The 22,647-nt window shown below is 37.4% G+C and overlaps 1 protein-coding gene across 1 annotated transcript in view; it reads left to right on the top strand.

Moving 5' to 3' along the window:
* The first annotated feature begins 1,777 nt into the window (after positions 1-1,777).
* Positions 1,778-22,647, top strand: part of LOC132110770 (pro-neuregulin-3, membrane-bound isoform-like) — a 339,324-nt gene continuing 318,454 nt past the window's right edge. The window contains exon 1 of the mRNA XM_059517703.1: positions 1,778-3,857. Coding sequence (XP_059373686.1) covers positions 3,158-3,857 — 700 coding nt within the window. The 5' untranslated portion in view covers positions 1,778-3,157. The remainder of the gene's footprint in view (positions 3,858-22,647) is intronic.

Below are 22,647 nucleotides of genomic sequence, written 5' to 3'. Positions count from 1 at the left end.
ATTCATGTACAGAGATCCTGATCTCACTGAAGTATATACTGATACAATGGATTTATGGCATTAGAGAAAAAAAGTTCAATATCAAGGGCACCTCATTTCACACTACAAGAAAGTGTTGTTTAAATATAGATATATGTGTAGATGTATAGTTCAGCTGACTCAGAACCAAGTTGTTCCAGTTGTTCTGCATTATTAAGCAAAAAATAACAGGTAGTTTTTACCCCTAGACATTATATTGTGATTTATACTGTTTATGGGATTTATAAAGGCAAACAATGTGCAAAGCTTGTAGTGACATCTGCTTCTAGTCATTTTAGCGGTGCAAAAACAGCCCATTATGATCCTAGATACTGCACACTGGTGTTTCTTATAATATTTCAATTTATTATCTTAATTTGAATTTATGTGTTAATATTATAGTGGTAATAATTTGTATGTATTGCTTGTTCACCCGAAGATAGTTTATGTCCTTATTGCAAAATAAGGTGGATATTCCAAGACTTCTGAAGATTGTGCATAATCAAACCTGACATATCACTCCTAAAATATTTTTGTGTTTCACAAAGAAAGAAAATAATATGGGGCTCAGACAAACATGATTTTATTTTTGGCTTGCTGCTTTTAATTTGTAATGTGTTTTTAGGATTATTTGCTGAGGTTTTTTTTTTTTTCTGTCTGAAATGGATTGGATTTACTGCTGTTATTCCATAATACAAAATATTAGATCCAGGTCATCTGTTCTGGAACAGTTCACTCTGCTTATTAAAAACTGGTTCTCCGTGGGTCCTTAAAAGTCTTAAATATCTTAAATGATACAAGCAAATCTTAATTATAATTTAAAACAGGAAAATCTGCGAAAAACAGGAATCACAATATAGCTTAATGTGATTACTTTAAAAGGCAGTGATTAGAGTAAATGTGAGTACTTCATGTTTCAAAGTTTTTGAAAGTAAGTAATATTTTTTCAAAGTATTTAACTCTGACATATAATAATAATAATATTAATAATCAGTTTAATCACTGCTAATTAATAATCAATTGTTGTTGACCAATTTCAGTAACCTGCCTCTTAATTGAGATTTTCACTTGTGGAATTAAGCATGGCTAACGGGAAATTACATATTTTTACCCATTTTTGCGTGATGACACATCTATCCCGCTAGGTGTCAGTGTTAATCCAACAGGGCTGCCATATCATCCAGCACAACATAAACAAGAAAAATATTTAGTACACATTTAAAAGAAGTTAGAACCAACAGGAAACAAGCTAGCATCTCTGTTGTCTTTGAGTATTAAAGTGTTATCCACTCCATTTAATTACGGCACTTTAGTGTTACGCTACTTAAAGAAATGCCACCCCTTAGACACTGCACACGACTCTTATTCGTACCATCCTTTATGTTTCCTTCCCCTCTTAGAGTCTTATACATGAGGAGGGGCTGGCTGCATGATTGACAGTCCTGAAAGAGAGAAGCTGAGACTCGCTCTGTTTACAGCAGCCAGTAATCTCTTTCACTGCTCATACCACAGAGCATTGACATGGATCTCTTTATTTCTTTCCCATATCTTGTCTTTCTCTCTCTTGCCCTCTGCTTCTCTCGTTTTCAATCTCATCCTGCTGTGAATGATTTCTCAACTTGTACTTCTCTCTCCTTGTTTCTCCCTCCTCTCTCTCTCTCTCTCTCTCTCTAAAGGGGTGGGGAATGTTCTTGTTAAGAGAGCAGGTGCAGTTCCTCCTCTTTCTCTCTTTTTCTCTGCCTGTCTCTCTCTTTCCTGACATCAGCAGTAGAGTAGAGTAGAAGGCTATCTGTGTATGTGTCTGGCTGGAGTGTCGTAGGCTTGAGCCGGGGTAAAATCCCACGGGAGATTAGAGGGGGAACACGCGCTAGTCCGGATTCTTTAGAAATGGAAGCCCTAGGAGAGAGCAACAGACAGGCGAAACAAATGCATCCGTAATGAAGAATGGATGTATGTTGTCTCATGGAAAACCTGCACGCTGTCTCTCTCTCTTTTTTTACCCTCCTTGTTTTCTCTTTCCATCTGTCTTCGACAAGCTAACTCCTCCCTCCCTTCCTCCCCTCCATCCCTTTGCTCCGCTCCTCTCCCTCTCTCTCTCTCTCTCTCTCTCTCATACTCTCTTGCGCTCTCTCAGTGGAGGAATGTAGATAGAGGCTGAGTGTACGCCCGCTGCTCTGCACAATATCAACGGCTCGCTCTACAGTGTTGGTTCGCTCATCAGATGCTGTTTAGAACGGATTTGTACTGCTAACGGATTTGACCGTCCGATAACTCTGCACCTGCCACTGCCTCATTGCCGGGTTTATTTTTCAGCTTGCACATACCAGGATTTGTGCTGCATGTCCCTTGCTCCCTAAAGGATGCTATAAATCAGCAGAAGCTTTGGTCGTGGAAAAAGGGACATATTGCTTCACGATCAACATCAAGTCCTCCTCCGTGAGGGAACCAGCTTTCTCGGATATGTATAGCTGACTCAGTGCTTGAATACAAGATTGTGAAATAGATCAAGACCTTGAAAAATGAATTGGTGAGAACAAGGGAGCCAGAGAGGAAAAATATGAGCCTGTTTTTAACTTTTACTGAACTCTACCTTCAAATATGTCAGTGAATGGACGTACGAGATTGGAGGATAAATCTAGCTGCCGTGTCATCTGCAAAAAGAGGGATTTGATAATCTGACGACAGAGAGTGCTGCTGCAACGGTTGGTGCTCGGAGTCAACATGCAGATGATTTTACTCCTCCCTTTCCTTCCACCTTCTTTGCTCAGCACCTTTATTTAATATTTGTACCATTTTGGTGATTTTACGGCAAACTGGAAATCATCTGGACGTACTGATGGAACTGGACTAAAGGACAGTCCTTTTTACTGGATTCTGCAACCACTGAGATTTCTACCTCCGGAATTCTACTGGGTGTATTCGCTTGTCTGATTGTGAGTGTGTGTATGTGTGTTATTTGTGTGTGGATGTGATGTGTCTGCCTTGATGTGTACATAACTATTTCTGTGTTTTTGCAGTTGTGGTTTACTTTGCAATTTTTTTCAAATGTCTGGCATTACTGGCCAGTGTTTCGCCTTGTGCTGTCCCAGTCTGCCGAGTGCCCGGCCTTGGGGTTAACCCTTACCGTGCCGCAGGCAAGATGAGTGACAGCTCTGGAACAGTGAACAATTTGGGGGCTATGGTACTGGAGGAGCCTGAAGGGAGAGGTGGCTCCGGTGGACGTGAACAAGCCCAGGCCCCTGCTCGTGGTGGCATTTTAAGGTGTGGGAGCTGTGCCCTTTGGCCTCGCCAACAGACTTGGCTCTGCGTGGTTCCACTTCTCATTGGCTTCATAGGCCTGGGGTTGAGTCTAATGCTGCTGAAATGGATCGTAGTGGGTTCTGTGCGGGATTACGTGCCTACTGACTTGGTGGACGTCAAGGGTATTGGCCAGGACCCCATCTTTCTGTCCAAGCCTAGCACTTTTCCTAAGGGATCTGACACCACCACCACCACAACCACTATTGGAGGGGTCAGCTCGGTCAGCCCCACCGTCACCACTGTGGTGCGGAGCAGGACTCGAACGGAAACTCCTCCCAATGTTCCCCCAAGAGGTGGTAGTGCATCCGGCAGCCAGGTGACACAGAAGAGCCCATCTACACGCTTTGTCACACGTAATCCCACCTTAACAACCACCTTGGCATCTTCCACAATGTCTACTGTCCATACGTCCACCTCCAGCCCCTCTCCCTCCAACCCTGCCATTCTAAACGACTCCACCCAAATGTGGACCAGAGAGCAGTCATCCACTGAGAGGCATGTGACCACGCCTGGTCAAACCCACGTCAGCCGCAAGACACGTAAGTTTGAAATTTCTGGTAGTTTATGCTTTGGTGAGCTGTGTAGTTCTGCTTCTGGTGTGGATTGTTGGTGACCAGATTGCAGTTTTGCATGGCACTATTAGCATGTGTATATTGTGTTAATGACATTCCTGTTCCCAGAAGCGCAACCTGATGGACTCTTGGCCATGTGCAGTCCCGTTTATCATGTCGCCAGGGAGTGGCAGATACACTAATGATGAACCACTCCCTGTGTTTCAAAATATGTAATATGGTGAATCAAGAAATATAAAGGGAATTTCATAGGTGTAATAGTGTAAAAAAACCTTCTTTTTTTCTTTTTTTTTCACTGACTGCAGCACATTAAAAAAGCTTACGTGTATGAATCAGGATGTCAGTTAGTGAACATCTGAAGATGTCTCCTCTGCTTTGCTGATTCTCTTTTCATAATGGGTTACTAGAAGAGCTTTGAGTGCTGTGTCTAATGATGGAACCATGCTTTACATATATTTATGTAATCGACAGATATAAAATGTCACATTTTGCTGTTCATTTAAAAACTGAAGGAGCCTCTGAAAATAAGAAAACTGTATCTTGTGATAATGGTACACCTCAGTGTAATATTAATGTTATTGTTTATTGTCTATGCACTCATAAATTGATTAATGCATCATCATGCCTGATTACCTGGCTCCAAGGTATGCTATCCATATGTGATTCTGCTGTGTCCAGATAGAAATGCATCCACAAATAATGATCAAATTATTTTGCATACAGTGGACAGCCTGTGCACAGTGACATTTAGGAAGTTAAGCTTTATGTCTTAATACTTGTCAGCCTCTTTGTATTAGAGTTTTTGTTCTAGTGCTGTGAATATCGTAATATACTTTGAGGAGCTCTTTCTTTGAATTCAGCTGGTAATATTGGATCATAATGTCAGGTAGTAAGAGGTTATCATGCCTCACCACTCTATGAGATTACTTCACTCTCCATGATTTATCCAGATTAATTTAACTTCATTCATGGAAGCTGCTACTGTTACATCTACTCTTAGTATTTATATTTTTTGTAAATCATTTTTTAAACAACAAAAATGCATAAAGAGTCTCTGTTTATAGTAAAGTAGACCCACACCCACTCAACTCACAGTAATAAAAAAGAACCCATGAATTTCATGAGGTGTCATAAGTATTTCAACAAGTCCTTGTCATATATTTTGGTTGTATACGATAATTCATTACCATCACATTTGTCTGACAGAGTTTATCTTAATCCTTTATGTCACCAAGCAGCAATTTCCTACCTTTATCAATTACACAGAGAAAAAGATGACTAAACTATTAGTGATCCAGATGCATTTGAGAGCTCACAGCTGTGGCTCATCTTAAAATCCATTATTGCTCACCATATTTGATATTAGCACTAGATACAGATATTTCAGTGTAAACTGTCCAGGTGAAGAGACCATTTTGTTTTCATAAAAAATTATTCTACAAGATTGGCTATGGTGAATTGAGTGGCCTGTAATTTTGTTTTCTCTTTTAGACATCTGTTAGTTGTGTTTGGTTGATAAAGTAGAAGTTCCAGTGGTGCTGCCATGTTAGTGTTAGTGTTAGTAGCTCATACAATGAGCAAAGGAGTTCAATGCAAATTTGCAATTGGTGCTAGGGGGACCATGCGATAAACTGACCATATAAAAGCCATATCTCAATGTGATCGATTATGATGTTGCAGAATCAATTGAAGCATTAAGTGAAAACAGCTTTGGTTGAAACTGGCTGACACAATTCCTGGTTCCAGCTGGCTGCCATTTAATGACCATTGATTCTTCCTTTGTTTTGTAACATCAGGCTGATTGTGAGGTGATTGTACCAGTGTTTGCTCTTGAAATACAAATGAGAGTGGAATCATTTGACAATGTTGACATTAAATCATTGACAGTGTTAAATGAACTAAAATCATTCAGAATTCAAGTTGTAAGATGAGGTGATTTATTTGCCTTGTCTGTCTATTTCCTGTTTTAATAGAAAGCCATAAAAGCACTCCCTTTCCAGTGCCATTAGAGCTTAATTTCACTGAGACTATTTAAAAAAAAACCTCTTTGATTTATCTTTTTTAGATTTCCTAAAGGAGGGATGAAGCCTTAAATATTAATGCTTAGAAAGAGAAACATTTTCAATATGTAGAAGAACATGTGAATAATTGACAAGGGTGTGCTGAAAAATTATCAGGGAAAGGGATGAGAAATGTGCAGGGTTTTATACGGTAAATAGAGGTGGAGGACAGGACGCTGAAAGCAATTATATTTTATTGCTTCTTACTGGTTTCATGGCACTTTCAAAGTAAAATGTCCACTGTTTGGTGCTAAAAGTGACCATGCAAAAGTCTTTGTTAATCATTAATCTGCCCAGTAGTTTATGTTAAAAGGAATGAAAGGTGTTGATGTTTTCCTGCGACTAGTTTTAATTTCAGCTGGAACTGAATGTTTTTGGACTTTTGTGGAAAATGTAGGTTTTCCCAATGAGTCTATGATGAAAGTAAACACTCTTCACAACATCTCCTTACAGCCATTCCAAACCTGTATGACTTTTTTATTTATTTTTATTTTTGTTTATTTTTTTTTACTGTAGAACATGATTACATGGTGACATTTTGGGTAAACTGTTCAAGTTGGTCATTGCATGTTGATGTTAATGAGTTAATGATCATTGAATTCTTAATCCTTAATCCTTAATTTGGATAATTTAACTTATTAAGTTAACTTAAGTTGAAACTGCTGTGTGGTTGCAGTGTCAGTGTCATCAGGTGTGTTTAATTGTTTTCTTTTTTTTCTAGGTTGTAATGTACTGTAAGCAACCTTATTTCTCCCAATGATTGTGTCTCATCTCAGTGTTCTAGAATTTATGGAAATGAAGGCCATTAACAGGCATTTGACCACATTAGGTTTAAAATATTTTGCCTATTTTCAGTTTTAGGTTGAAATAAACATCCTGTTGCCAGCTAACATTTTTGCATGAGGGATGACTTTTAGAAAGTAACAGTGATTATAAACTCCTAAAGGCCTGGCAGGATATTTGTGGAATGTTGAACTCTGGTTCAGATACAAACCATTTCTGTATTTTGCATTTATTTATGCACCAAGAAGCACAATAATCTTGAATATTACTTACCCCCCAACTTTCTAGAGGTAGCAAATACGCCTCACAGGAGAAAGGCTGTAATCGTTGACGATAAAAGATGCATGGGATGTTTATAAGAAAACAATAAGCTGTTCATCAGCTATGCTGCAGGCAAATGTTAAAGCGGGATAAGCTTTGTCTTCATTACCATACGTTTAGTTTCTGTCAAAGGGATTGGGCGTCTAGATCATTCATATAGAGGATCATTATAAGCACTGTTTGGAAATAGATCTTTCATTGATTCTACAAAGATAGAGATACTTGTTCATGACACGGAAATTCACAGAGCTCTCAATTAACTAATAGCTGCATTAAGTCTTAATGATGCTTTCTGACACTGACTAATGCCATTTTTTGTGTGCATGCTTCACATTGCAACATTACTTACTCTTTTCTGTACTCATCATCTTAATCAATTTTAAATACTAATATTATGCACACTTTGAAATCTGTCATAATTCTGCTTTTCAAGTAATTCCATCTTGAATTAAGAATTTGGATTAATGTTTTTTTTGTAATATTCCTTTAAGTGTTGTGTTAATTATGTATGATGCCATTTGCTTTGTCCATTGTTTTTTTTTTCTGCTTCCCTTTTATTTCTTTTCTTTTGTCTCATGCCGTCCTGTGCTTTTGCAGGCCTACTTCAAATCATTTATTATCTGTGGACAAACAAATATCAAGTTGCTTTGGTGGTTGCCTTGGTCACTTGATGGTGTTCAGGCTTTTCAGCCTAATACCACATTGTGACTTTAAACAGAGTTGACCGGCATGGCAACTGAGGACCATAACCAGGTGCGGCGTCACCCCCTCACTCTGAGTATTCCGCCCCCTCACCCAAGATGAGTGTGAAAATAGATTTTAATAATGAAATATAATGGTTTATTTAAAAAATATAGTTGCCAAATGCATAGGCTTTCTAGGATTAATATGATGCTACTATAGCAACAATTTAGGACAGTGTTTAACAAGGTCACATTTTAATTGTTACTCTGACAAATTCCTGCGCAAGCGGTGCAACTAAGAAAGCAGCACTATTGAGTAAACTATGATGATTTTTTTTTCATGTTTAATAGAGGGCTAAATTATCGTAGTTTGTTAATTATTTTGCTGTATTGTTATTGTCTGTAGCTGTTCAAGTTGTTCTAACTTAAAATGATGCATCTGTTAAATGGGTCGCAATAAATGTATTATGTCAGGGAATCGGTCACAATGAGCTTGTGTTTCATTGTAAAGCAGACACAAATCCTGCAGATTTTTGAATTTGGTGGCCATGCGATTTTGTTTTATTCAGTCCTCTGCCATCTGTATTTGCTAAGTAGCTTTTAATGGGGTAATTCACCCCAAACACATTTTTCATTCCACTGTCTGCCTCGCGACCAAATCTCTATCTGTGTGAACTCTGTATTCTAATAGTTTTTTTTTTTTTTTTTTACTCTGTGCTATGTCATCTCCCCCTTTCATCACCTCAGCCGCCCCCTCATCAGTGCTGCACTGCCGCCGGCTCTGTCCATAACCCACAACAAACCATTCTGTTGAGTTCAGGGATAGAGTTTTCTCTCAGCCCAAAAATATAACCCACCATAAAGGAACACAGCCCCACTGTAAATCTTGCTTATTACTGTTGCAGCAAAAAGGCTATTGAGATATCCCGGCCAGCACGAAAGAACCCTGTAGGAAGATGTTTACCTACCTCTCAACCATAGTAGTGACATTCTTATAGTAATACTGTACATTTAAATCAAGAAGACATGGAAGTAAATATATTAGGGCTGGCAAGCAATAACATTTTTTTTATCCTTATTCAATACTCACAAATGACTGGGGAGGGACTCCAATACCAGGCGACTGAATAGTTAAAATAAAGATGGTCTGGTGGCATATATTGGCCTAGTTGTAATAGTTCATTCAATGCATCATTGAACTGTAACCATGACCACAAATTAAATAGTTCTTGGAAATAACTTAAAAGAAGGTGATTTACACAATTAGCATGGCTTTTCTTCTGCATTGGGATAAAAAACTCCTCTGCATATCTATTTCAGTCATTTGCTGTGTATGTTTGTGACTGGTCTGTGTTGTCCCCTTTTAGCACTACCTAAGGGATAAAAGAGTGCATCACACTACCTAAGTCTGTTATGAGATATTGATTCACGTGTGATTGTCTGCGAGACTTATGACACTCAGCACTTTGACTAGGATCAGTTTTAGTGTCACAGGTCTGATTGCTCATGCACAGCACTTTAATCTGTTCCTGGACTTGTTTTAAGGAGCCACAGAGCCCTGTCCTATGAGAGTCCACTGGATGTCATAAACAATTTAATTATAATTCAGTTTCATCCCTGAATCTGGTAGAATAGCATTGTGAAATTGGCAAAGCTATTGTATTAAGATGTTTTCTTGCCAGCTATATTTTGAGTTGTGCAGATTTCCTCTTTTTCAATGAAGCAGTGTTGTCACTATTCTTATTTGGAATACCTCAGTGCCTGCTTTACATGATTTACTCTCCCACACTAGTTCGACAAATGTGATTTGACTAAATCTGTCAAAGTACAGATTTAGATTCTCCCACTCTAGTTTGACTAAACAAAGATAAAGTCTGTGTGTGTATCAGAGCTGTCTGAATGGTGCAGCTGCAGTACGGGAAGTCTTTCTCATAGCCCTGAGGAAACAATCCCACAGCCATGACATGATCCCTTATGCCTGAACTCATTTAGGCTGCTTAGAGCAATCTCTTTCAGCTTACCCTCGCTCTCCCATTCTATGTCTCCTCCAAAATGCAGGTTGGTGGCTAATGTGCTTCATGAGCTCTTCATTTAGTTCTCTCTTCCTCACTTTTTCTCATTTGGCTTCTACTTATCCTCTTGTGGTTTTCAAGGCAGATCTTCCACAGGGACACTGCACCTCAGGACATGGCTTCACACACCATGACAACATCCAGCCAGCACCCTTTCAGCTCAGATGGCAGATTAAAGAGAGGTCACATATGCCCCCACAAACACGCGCACATTTTTATGTCATACCGAGGTTGATGAATGGCGTAAATGGAGCGAGTGTTTTGCACGGCTGTGTGGTCAGCACTCCCACGGTGAGTGTCTGAGTATGTTCGAGGGAGCGGTCAGCACGGATGAGGACCGTTAAAGGCCATATGCGTCGTCTTTCCTATCAGATCTGGCTGGAATCTGCAGGGCTGAACACATCAGTTCTAGTGCTGCCACTCTCCCGTTTCAGTCACTAATCAAACGTTACTGACGGTTTCCCACTGAGCCTCTGAAGATATACTGTATCTGTATATATACTGTATATATACTATATACTGTATACTGCATACTGTAGATGTGAGTCAGAATCATACATGACTGCTGTGGTAATGAGATCTAATAGGAATAATGTACGGTTTAATGTACATCAATTTAAAATGTCAGTTAGGTAAACTGCAAGTGTCTGCTCTAAACCAAATAATAATTTATTCTTATGAATCAAATGCTGATTCCTCATGTAGAGAGAGACAGAAATAAACAAGGAGGGGCAGACTATTTGACTATTTGAAAAAAATAAATATATATATATATATCTTATTGTATATATTATAAATTTAATAAAAATGATTTAATTATGTTTTTTCCTGTGTCAATTTACCGAATTTATATATAAATTTATTATATATAAATTTATATATAAATTCTCTGCCAGCAGCAAAAAATTCATTCGTAACTGTTTCAGGTTTTAAAGATGATTAGATATTCAACATAATTTGAGCTTCTGAATTCTGTGTGCTAAGATTCCAAGAAATTGCCAATGACTGGAAAATGTGCCATGAGCTCACTTTAACTGACCCTGTCCGATTTCTTTAGAGGAATACTTTAGGGATCATTAGCCAAACAGTAATACCGTATTATAAAACCATAAAACTAGATTCCAGTGTCTCACTACATTACCACAAAGTAGGTCCGTCCACCTACCCTGCTACTTTTTTTAATGATGACGGGTGAATAGTTTGCCTATGATGAGCCCCGCAAGACCCTCTTACTGGCCCACATGATCTCCTGTCCCTCCATGTAGGACACAATTTTAAATTAGGTATGTAATATTCTACAGCTATAACCTCAGAAAAACTTTTTTTGTTTGTTTTTTTTTCTCTCTGTAGGCAGTGTAAATAATTAATAGTGCAACAACAGAGCATAGCATAATTCTATCTGCCATTCAAGCTCTGTGAGTCAGCTTTAGCACTTGCCAGGTGATAACATGAAGAGGACAGCGAAAGGGTTAATGATAACGTTGTCAGGTTAAGGATGAACTGCACCTTCCACTCACTTTCTGCTCCATTCATCAGGGATTCACAGTATTGTCAGTGAAAGCTCCTGCTTAGACAGGATTCCTCAGATCTGACACAAAATGAGGGCATTGTGGAAGAGATGATTGACAGTAGCCAAGGAACCCCGAGAGAGACACTAGTTCAGAATGAAGTTCATTTGCGTCTGACTAGCTGTCATTTCCTGAGTGACAGAGTAGATCGAAGTGACTGTGTTTGGCTTTGTGTTTCATGAGTAACTGAGATAATGAGTGGAAGGTGTGACAGACAGACAAGTCAAGATTCAGTGCAGAGATCTGAAGAATTTCTAAGTGAACGATCAAAGTTTAGATAAGATCATAGTAATTGTCAACTGGTGTGAATAGGGTAAAAAAAAAAGCACAGTGTCTGATCATTTGCATTTGCCATTCCAAAAAAAAAAAAAAAAAAATGCATTGCTATTATTTTTAATGGTGGGAGGGGGGTTTATGCATTTCCAGTCGTTCATCATTACTGAATATGCCAAAATATATGGGAAACATGTTCTACAGGAAAAGGAAGCATTTTAAACTATGGAGTGTCTCAGCAAGACAGTGAATATAACACTTGTAAAAGAAAATGTTTTAAAGCTCACCATTCATGCTTTGAGTCCTGTCATTTCAAAGTCTTGGAAGAGTTGTCTTTTGCTCTCTTTCTTCACAGGAAAGCAGTTCACTTCATCATTGGCACTTGGATCAGTGGTGTATTCACTGACTGAAATAAAAAGTTGTGGTCCTCTCGGAAAAGTAGCTGTCTGTTATCTATCTCAGTGACAGCGAGGAGACTAGGGACATTTTGCTGAAGCGAGAGAGGGTGCGATAGAAATAAATATGAAGAGAGAGTTATTACAGATTAGAGGCATAATCTTTTATTTATGGAGACAAATTCCTGCAAGCTGCGCAGTGAGCTCCTATGACACATGCCAATGTGCAGGCATCTGATGAGGACCAGCACCCACCCGACTGAAGATGGATGCTGTTTCACTCCATTTCTCATTCTGAGACAAGACCCAGATTTTGAAATATCTCTTTCACTACTCCTTTATCTTATCAACTCTGTAATGCATTTCCTAAACCACATTCTGTTTGGGGCTAAGAGACCCAATGTCATTTTAATACCTCAACAAATGTTTTTTAAAGGGTTAGTACACACAGGAAATGTAAACATCATTATTTATTCACCTTTATGTCATTCCAAACCTGTATTGATGTTCATTTAGAAAGTCAGTGGGGCAATGTTTTAAATCCCAGTGACTGATCATTGTATGGGCAAAAAACATTCTTCAAACTTGTGTGACTTTCCTTAAATATTATGGAGTGACATTTGGGTAAGCTAATAATAACCATCCTTTTGGGGTGAACAATCCTTTTAAAATTAAAGAATTAATTTAAGTAATTGATTTACTTAATCCTATCTTATTGGTATGTCAACTGATTGTTTACTAAATAAAATTTCAGTTTACTGAAGTTTTCCTTTGTAAGAGCATTACATCTTTGTGATTTGCTTTGTGTAGTCCAACATGGTCCAATTAGAATTAATAAAAATTTGCAAAAAAAAAAATGCGAATGATATGAATTAACCATACCTAACCATGGATCATCATCCTTAACCTAATCCCTAAACCTAATCATTATTGTAATGGAGAATATATATATATAAAAGTTACAGTTGTGATACTTAATATTTTTATTTCATAATTCTTTAATGCATAGAAAATGTCTCGATTTTCGAAAATCTATTTAAGACGTTAATTTAATTAATTAATTGATACTGAGCAAATGTGATATTCATTTTCTTCAACAGTTCAATAAATAAGAACTTAATATTGTGTTACTGTATATATTTTAGACACAATTGTTTGTCTTTGTTCAGTTTTGCCAATGCAAATATTACCTATAAAAGCCACAGCACTGTTGTGTCTCCGAGCAACACATAATAATTTCTGAATGAATCCTTGTTTTGAATGAATCCTGTGAACTAATGATTCAATGGCCGATCCATAAAGTGAGCCATTTACTTAATTCCTGAATGAAATACTTGTTTAAACAAAGCAAATGAATCAAACAAACAAATGAATGAATGAATGAATGGATAGATGGATGGATGGATGGATGGATGGATGGATGGATGGATGGATGGATGAATTATTTATTAAGAAATGTACTGCCACCTACTGTCAGTTTTACTTTCTCATTTAGAGTATAATTTAATAAAAAAAATAATATTTACATATTAATAAAAAAGTGGGGGGAAAACGATATTAATAATAAAAAATACCTATATTAAAGGGATAGTTCACCCCCCCACCACAAAAAAAAAAAAACTACTTTTGCAATATCTATTTCATGCTTTTCTTATGTAACACAATAATAGCTTTAAATTATCTTTTGTGGGTAATTTATCAGCCAGATTCGATGTGCAATTAATATGCAATTAATACGATTAGTTAATCGTCACATCATGCAATTAATTAGATTAAAAATGTAAGCAATTGACAGCCCTAGTTTTCACTGTCTCTTTTGATCAAATTAATCCATCCTTGATGAGTAAAAGTACTACTTTTTCAAAAAACACAAACAAACTGGCAAAAAAAAAGGCATTTAACATGCAAAAATACAAATGATACAAATGGTACAAATTATTATGATTTATAGGAGTGTGCTGAGGTTCGTGTCACTTTTATTATGGATGCACCTGTGCACTGACCTTTCACTGTGTGCCACACAGTGCCACATAACATTTAATCATTTCAGCAGACATAATAGTTATTATCTAAGAAATAGTTCCTTTCTACTTGTGATGTTGTAAAACTACAGCTTTTGTCTCTATACAAGTACTGATTTCTGATTTTCTATCTTGCTTCTGCTTAACTTTTGGTAACTTCTCTGAACTTTTTGAACCTCATTGTTAGAGACCCTTATGGTTCGGTTTCAAAAAATTATTAAACTTTAAGGAGAAGCAGTTGCTCAGACAGAGGCAGTACCTGAATCAAATTATTTTGGGGTTACTGAGTGGGTGATATACTGCGTTGTATGCAGCCAGCAGGCTGCCAGTTATTGGGCCCCAGGAGTTAGAACAGTGTTTGCACAGTGCATTGAAACTCATTAATGCACATTTCTTTTCACCATCTGATGATACATATATAGACAATAAAGAGTGTGCATTCGTCTTGCATAACCATCTTCAAAATCCACTGTGTGTGTATGATGTGTCCATCACATATGTACCTTTGATCTCAGCAGGATATTTGGGTGCAGCAACTTGTGTGCAAAGCATTATGAAAAAACCTTATCTTACTACTTCTATGACATCAAACATGAGTCTTAGGTCTGTATGTGCTTTAATGTAGTACATTTTAGTGACACTTCAAACTGTACTATCTTCTGGGGTGTTTTATAAATATTTTCAAGTTTTACCATACTTCCCCACACATCTTGATGGACAGTAATCCTTTTGCGACGAGATACTCGGCTAAACACCATCGAATTTATCTGCTGGGGCAATAACCATTCACTTTGGCCTCAAATAGAGAGATGAACCTGTCTGTCACAATATACTAGACAGTCATGGATAGACAGCTTTAAGCAGCTTGTAGAAATTAGTTTGTGTTTGTCAGATATTTTGGCCTTACCTCAGCCGGCCTTGCCTTTTGCAGTTTGCTCGATTAGTCTTCCAATGTGTGTGTGTTTGTTTTTGTTGTGATGGAGTGTACAACCAGGGGCAATGGAGTGATGGATGGTGGAAGAGAATGACAGATCTCTCAGATGGCCAGACTTTGCCGGTAATGGTGTTGAAATGTGATACCAGGGCAGAGCAGGCAATGGAGGAATAAGCAGGCTCCAGTATTAATGCTGACAGAATCAAATGGGCAGCACTTTCTCTGAACTCCTCCAAAGGCGTTTTCTGCAGGGTTTCCACTGAATAGTCTAACTCTACCTGTTGTGTAATCGATATATTTTAGCCACCGGCACGGCCACCCACCTTTTACCACTTTGGCTGCATGTGGAAATCGGTATTTGTTTTGGACGGCCACCCCAAACACCAGCTGTTTGGTGACCCCTCCCCCTGACCTTTATCCAAGCCTGTGATTAGCTGAAGCAGAGGAGATGTTATAAATATGTATGAGGCCAAAACCACTGTGGATTTGCATAATACCATATCAGCCTGGCATTTTGGCTTGATGCATAATCATTAAATGAGTTAAAAAAGGCAACAAAATCACCCAGTTTAGAACTAATAAATCTGAATGTAATGAGTTTGAAGGCACATCTATGTGTGAGTGCTATAGGTGAAGGGTCTGTTTATCATGCTCTCAATGGCCACAAGTGGCCTTCGTGGGGTGGCAGATGTGAACGTGGAGTGGAAGGATAGATGAAAAAAGTTTTTCTGTGTGAATTGGTGATAATCTCTATACAGATGGCTGCTGTTAGTTAAAGAGAGAGACACTAGTGGCTTGTTGTGTAACTGTGTACATAAGGAAACACTAATTGTCACGTCCATCAGCTGGTGTGCCCGAGATAGCCACCAGAGGGCACTCTTTTGTTCCCTGTTGGTTTGTTTTGGACTTCAGTTCCCATCACCCCTTGAACTAATGATGGTTTTACTACCACCAGCTGTATGTCATTGACTCATTAGCTCATCATTATTTATACCATGCTCACCCAGTCTTTTGTGGCTACAATATTCTGTCACAGAATGCTATCAGACAAGAAGATCCAGCTTTTATTTAAGAGTCCAAAAAAACAGTAATCCACATTGGGGCAAAAACATAGAAAAGGTAGTCAACAAAAGGAACAGAAAACCAGAACTCAATACTGCAGCAACAAAAGACAGAGCACAGTATATACAGAGGCGTTAACAAGACTAATCACTTACAGCTGGAAATCAGATTGAGGGAGCAAAGGGTGATGGGAAATTAAGTACTGTACAATACAAAATAAACAATAATCCAGAAGAATGCCCTCTCGTGGCTGTCAAAGCATACCAGCTTCTGGCCGTGACACTTATGAAGGATTAATGAATGCATTAGTCTCTTTGCCAGACAGGCAGTGAGCATGCAAAATATCCATATGTGTTTGTGTATACGTGTGTAGAAAGTAAAGCCCAACTCATGAAAACCATACTAAAGGGAAGCAATAAGCTCATTAGATGAGTTGATAAGTGCTTTGTGTACCTGTGTTCAGAGCCCTGGGCTATGTGTGTGTGTGTTTTTGAGAAGATAGACCAGATAAATGACACATGAGAAGCTGCCTTGTAATGGTGAAGGAAAAAATTAAATCATCATTACTCATGTTTCATTCATGTTTGGTTTTATTGAATGCCCTTGCAAATCAACAGCACATCTTATGGTAGCATAATATACATATTATTCCTTGATCATTTGAGATTCTTCAATAATAATAATAATAATAATAATAATAATAATAATAATAAAAACATTTATTGACAAACTGCTGTTCAAAATGTTTTACTTTATGTATTAATAAAACAATCTAAGTAAAAAAAGAACTAACCCACACATGGTTGTACATGTACATGATCTAATATAAAATAATATAGTTTATATACATTTATACTATATGTGTTGTGTTTTGCCTGTTAAACTGGATCATCAGATTGTGATGGTGTGTTTGGGGAAAAAAAAGGCAAAGCAAACTGAATTTTTATAGATACAAATATAATTTATTATTTTCAGTTACGATTATTAGAGATTCACTGACGAGTTGAATATTCTTGCTTTAAGTATAATTCTTATTATTCTTAATTCTTAATATATGATCATATTACATTGCCTTATATTATATCGCTTATAGTGAACATCTCTGTTCATTTTACGACTTCCCAACAAGTCCATTTGAAATCCATCTCCAGCCTCCCACTTCCGCTCTAGTCTGTCAGTCATGAGGCAGGGGTCAATTAAAGTACATAGAAAAACAGTGAATGGCAGCAACTCTCTTATGCCCAACTCATGCTTTCATGTTCACAGAGCTGCATATAACTGTCTGTAAACTGTGTGTTACAAAACCATACAAGGCCATTTTCATACATGGAGACATAGACACTCATGCGCACCACACTGTGGTGCTTCTCTGAGATTGTGTCTCTCAGCAGGGACAGGGCTGTCACAGTATCATGCTGCTTGATGATGCCATGCCCTTTCACTGCAGCTCTTTCAGTCAGATGTAATAGTTCACATCTTAAATCTTCCCAGTGTAACCGGTCTACAGTTTAAATGCTCCTGGGTTAGGTTAGCCTGTAGTAAAAAGAGAGAGATTTGTTGGCAGCCTTGTATGATGAGCAACATCATCTCTCATGTTAACAAAAGTTGCAAAAAATGTACAACACACACATTCACATTTTTAGCCCTCCAGAGGGGCGGTATCATCCCATGCTGTCAAGTAGAAACACATTAGCATAGATTAGTCAGTGTCAGTGACAAGCTGACAAGCCCTGTGGAAAATAAACAATCACGCTAATTAATAATTGGTGGAGCAGGTGTGAGTTCAGGTTTGTTATAGTTTAGTACTTTAGGTATACATTTGGAAACTTGAGCCCTTTTTAAAATATATGAATGTCACTTGCATTCATCTTTACAGATTCAGAGACTCCCAGATTCCCTTACTTTATATTTTATTAGAACTTTCATTAAACATTTTTAATAACGTTTAAGAAAGCACTGTGGAGTTATTATGCAATTCTTTAAATAAGTCACAAATAAAATGTAATTTGAATAGCATGTTAGTAATTCTATTCTATTCTATCTCTAGTTACCAGCATGCATTATATAAATTGTTTATTGTTTACTACAGTATGCATTTATTATTTGGATGTCTGATGCTTTGTAATTTGCTTTGTAATTTAAGCCTTATACAGGAATAAAAAAATATATTTTGTCATGTGGAAGGTGCAGGATGAACCCAAATGCAGACAGAATGCTCTCACACGATTTATTGGAGACAAAAAAACAGAAAAACAAAACCCACGAGGGGGACAAACAAGGGCTAGACAGACGAAAGATGACGAAACTAGACTAACACTTTACAAACTAGACTATGACTGAAACAGGATCAAACAACTAGACAAGACTCACGGACAGTTCTCACATTGATTAACATTTGACAACAGTTGGCAACATTTGACAATGAACCAACCAAGGACAGAGAAACACAAGGGGTTTATAAAGGGAGGCTAATAATGAACACAACAGGTGGAACAGGTAAATCAATGATGACAAAACTAGGGTAACAAGGGGGGCAGGGCAAGGAAACGAGACAACACAAGCACATGGCCCAAAGACAAGGCCATGTGCTTGTACACAAAACACGGGCCTGTCATGATCCTGCCTCAAGACTAGAGAAAAATCAGGACATGAAGGCAGAATCATGACAATATTTTGTGTACTGCTAATTGAAAATATTCTTAAGAAATCTGTTGTCTTGACGGATTGATGGGCTAAAGACATTTTGCATAAAGACATACTGTGGTTAACAAATTCAAATCGACACAACAAATTTCTGGAAACAAAACCTCAACACCTTATTACCACTTTTACTTGGTTTAATATTTTGTCTAATTTTATTACATTGACACAATTTCTTGTGTGGATTAAGTGTTTATATATATATATATATATATATATATATATATATATATATATATATATATATATATATATATATATATATATATTTATATAGGCCACTGTACCATACTGTAGCTGTCTCCAAAATCAGATCACCCTGTTTTATCTGAGCCCCTTAGAAAGCTGATGTTAACTCAGTTGTCAACACATAATTCTGTGATCACATCAGTGCCCTTATAATCTCTGATTATGAATTTTTCTTCATGTTCACTGAAAACAGCTTTTGCATGAAGTTATCTCATGTCATTACAGTCTGAAATCCTCTTCTTTACAGTTATTACAGATTATTACATGAAATATACTATTTCGTCCTTGTCAGTGGTAGTGTTCCAGCTTTATCATGTACTTCACTTCCACTCTCCATTCTAGTGAAGACACAACATAAAATGGAAACAAATGACCTTCTGATATACATCCACTGACAAACATTTGATATTTTGATTACATAATTTTAGATCAGCCCTTTAACTGTAAACCTTAGCAACCCTCTAATGGCCATAATTGTTAATCATTGCTGTGTGAAATTGATGCTTGACTTACAATGCGAAAAAGAGACAAGGGATAAAAGAGAAAAGAAAACATTTCTGATGAGGCTCTTGTCTCCAGTCATCCTTGAATGCTGTATTCCTCTCAGCAGAGTGGGGAAATCACAAAACATGCTCAATGTTTTTGGCTTCTGCTTTCCAGGTTTTATGCTGTAAAAAAAGTAAATAATAATAATAAATACATTTTATAAATAATAAAATCATTTTAGCAGGTATTATTGTAATTTATGTTCTTGCATTTTTTTTCTATGGATGTCTATTTATTAAACATGTTGCTCAAATAAATTGATATGTGATTAATTATATATGTTGATTAAGCCCCCAAATGAAGATATTTCACAAACATTACATTATTGTGGCAGGGTGACATAAAAATTGACTTAAGTCAATATAATAATTGTTTAATTTCATTGTTAAAATCATTCCCCAAAAGCCTATGACTTGCATCCTCATCATAGAGTCCATACAGGTCAGGCAACATGATTATTTATGATATTACTGCTTATTATATTATATTATATTATATTATATTATATTATATTATATTATATTATATTATATTATATTATATTATATTATATTATATTATATTATATTATATTATATTATATTAATTATATTATATTATTACCTTGTAAAGTTGAATTTGCATATAAATGTACTACACAGCTAGGCATAGATTATTATTAGTAGTATTTTTTGTTTGTTTTTTTTGTTTTGTTTGATTAAAGTGACATAATCCTTATTTTTTCATGAGGCAAATGCTGCTGCTTTTCCTGGTGCTGTTAATAGTGCTGTAGTCTATATAGCTGTAGCCTTGTTTTACTATCAGCCTATGTTTAAACAGAGAATCACAGGAAACAAAAAATGAATGGCTGTTTTTAATACGATCACAAGCAGACTGGTCTTTACTGAGCAGCATAGATTGGACACTAAATGGCTGCCTCAGGTTCATTGTTACTCTCAACCTCTCCTTTGCATCCTGTAAGGAAGTGATTTCCATCACCTGGCCTTTGATCTCGCGCTGTCCTGTTCTATTATGAGTGCCTGGGCAGAGATCATGGGTCAGGGGCTGCCGGTTATTAGCAGATGTAGCATGTGAGAGAAGTGTCCAGAGAAAAGACTCCACCACATGCATGACAGGTCTGTCGTCCTTTAAACAAAATACAAAGCTGTTATCAGTACCCTCTTTTAGTAGAATGAATGTGTGTTATTTACAATGTCTGGTTGAGTGAAATCTGATTCAACAAATGCTATACAGAAAGGGATCGGCACATGGAGCTGGTGTGACAAGTCTCTACATCCTTTCTTTTCCCACAGCAAAGCTACATTATGCTGTAACCACTACTTATGCTTGATTAGCTTCTTACCTAAAGCCCTTGCAACTGATATCTCGGTCTCTTTTTTTTACACTTATCATAGGTATCACTGTTATCTAATTCCAGCCTTATCTTCCTCAGCGGAGCACATCATGGTGCCAGGGAGGTGGGCACATGTTCACAGGGCCATGCGGAACTTCATGTAAATCTAGGCTAAGAGGCTTAGCTCCTGTTCCTTCTTTCAGTTACCATGGTGTCCCCCACAGATATGTGCCATCATGGCTGGTCAAATGCCAAGCATCCTTTTTCACTCTTCCTTTATCTCATTCTTTCTCCCTTCCTCCCAATCTAAATAGTTTCATCTGGCTTGTTTGGAGAGGGTCTGTCTGGTGCAGTGCCAAGGGCGTGTAAGTGGGGCATCTAATCATCTCTGATCAGCTTAGTCCCACAACACCGAGAATGAAAAGATGAGATTTCACTTCATTTCACCACTGACATTTTCTGCCCTCAGTTGCTTGTGTGCATTGCTTTCCAGAACACAGCAAGTGAAGAATCATAATGATGTCGGGTGCAGTGTGTAAATGAGGGCATCTCTGAGTGGCATTGTGGCCCAGAGTAAGCAAGATCTCATTTGCATGTTGGTGGGTCATTTCTGAGTCCATGGAGTTTCAGTAGTAATTTAGCTGACCTCTATGGAGGGTCAATGCTTATTATGAAGGTGTAATTAAACTCACTCCCACAAGCCGGGTTTCCATCCAAAGTTGCGAATTTAACTTCTGCGCAAAATTGAAATATTGCACAAATCATTAGCGAACAAGCACTGTTTCCATCTAACAGGTCAAAGAGAAAAAAATCGTCACTTCCTGATAAACTTGCACTATACATCAATAAGAAAAGTAGGAGAAGCTACTGAATATAATAATTTTCCTCAGACGAAACACAATGAATGCGGTTATTGCTTTTGGAGGTGAATGCTGTTGTTTGTGAATGCAGTTGTTTAACAGTTCTGAGAGGCAATTATTCAGAAATACTTTAATGACAGATTTTGCTCAGGCATTTTCGAATGACCACATAACAACATTTCAGATGCTATGGAACAAGATAGCTCCGCTGGTTAGTCAGGATTTACCGTCCTATAGTGCAAAGTCATATTCATTTTTGATGCGCTTGGAGGAATTTATTCGCAAAATGCATTTCCATCTCCAATTATTCGCATTAACCCTTTGTCGCACATCAAACCAGTGTAAAAACCTTTTTGCGAATAAAGGCTTTTTTTTTTTAAATTCAGCATTTCCATCACTCATTTCTCATGCGACACATCAAAATGTGCTGTAGCTACTGTCTTTCTCTTGAATCTGTTAGTTTGCTCTCCCTTTTCCTCTGTTCTCAGTTCACGTCTGTTATTTATTTATTTTGTCATGGTTTCGGGTCACTTTAATTTGATTGATTTAATTGTGGTTCTGTTTGATTCAGTTGGATGTGAGTTGAACATACTTTGTATATTTGACTTTTTTCTACTTTTTGTGATATGTTTGCTGTTATATGCCATTATTCATGAAGGATTCCTACACTACAGAAGTTGTTTGTGTTCATGTGGTGAGTGTTTCTGTAAGCTCTTGGGCACTGCAGGGTTTTGATAAATTTTAAGGCTCTGTGATGTTTTTGCTGATATTCATCACTTCCTGTCCCACTCTCTACTGGGAACCACAGCCTATAAATCTCCCAGCATTCACAGTGGGCAGCCAGAGGGAATATGCCCAAATGTAGAGATTCGTTGGGCATAAAACACTTTGTGTCAC

The sequence above is a fragment of the Carassius carassius genome, chromosome 30 (genome assembly GCF_963082965.1).
Source record: "Carassius carassius chromosome 30, fCarCar2.1, whole genome shotgun sequence".
NCBI lineage: Eukaryota > Metazoa > Chordata > Actinopteri > Cypriniformes > Cyprinidae > Carassius > Carassius carassius.
The sequence above is the reverse complement of the archived record's forward strand: the minus strand, read 5'-3'. Positions and strand labels throughout refer to the sequence as shown.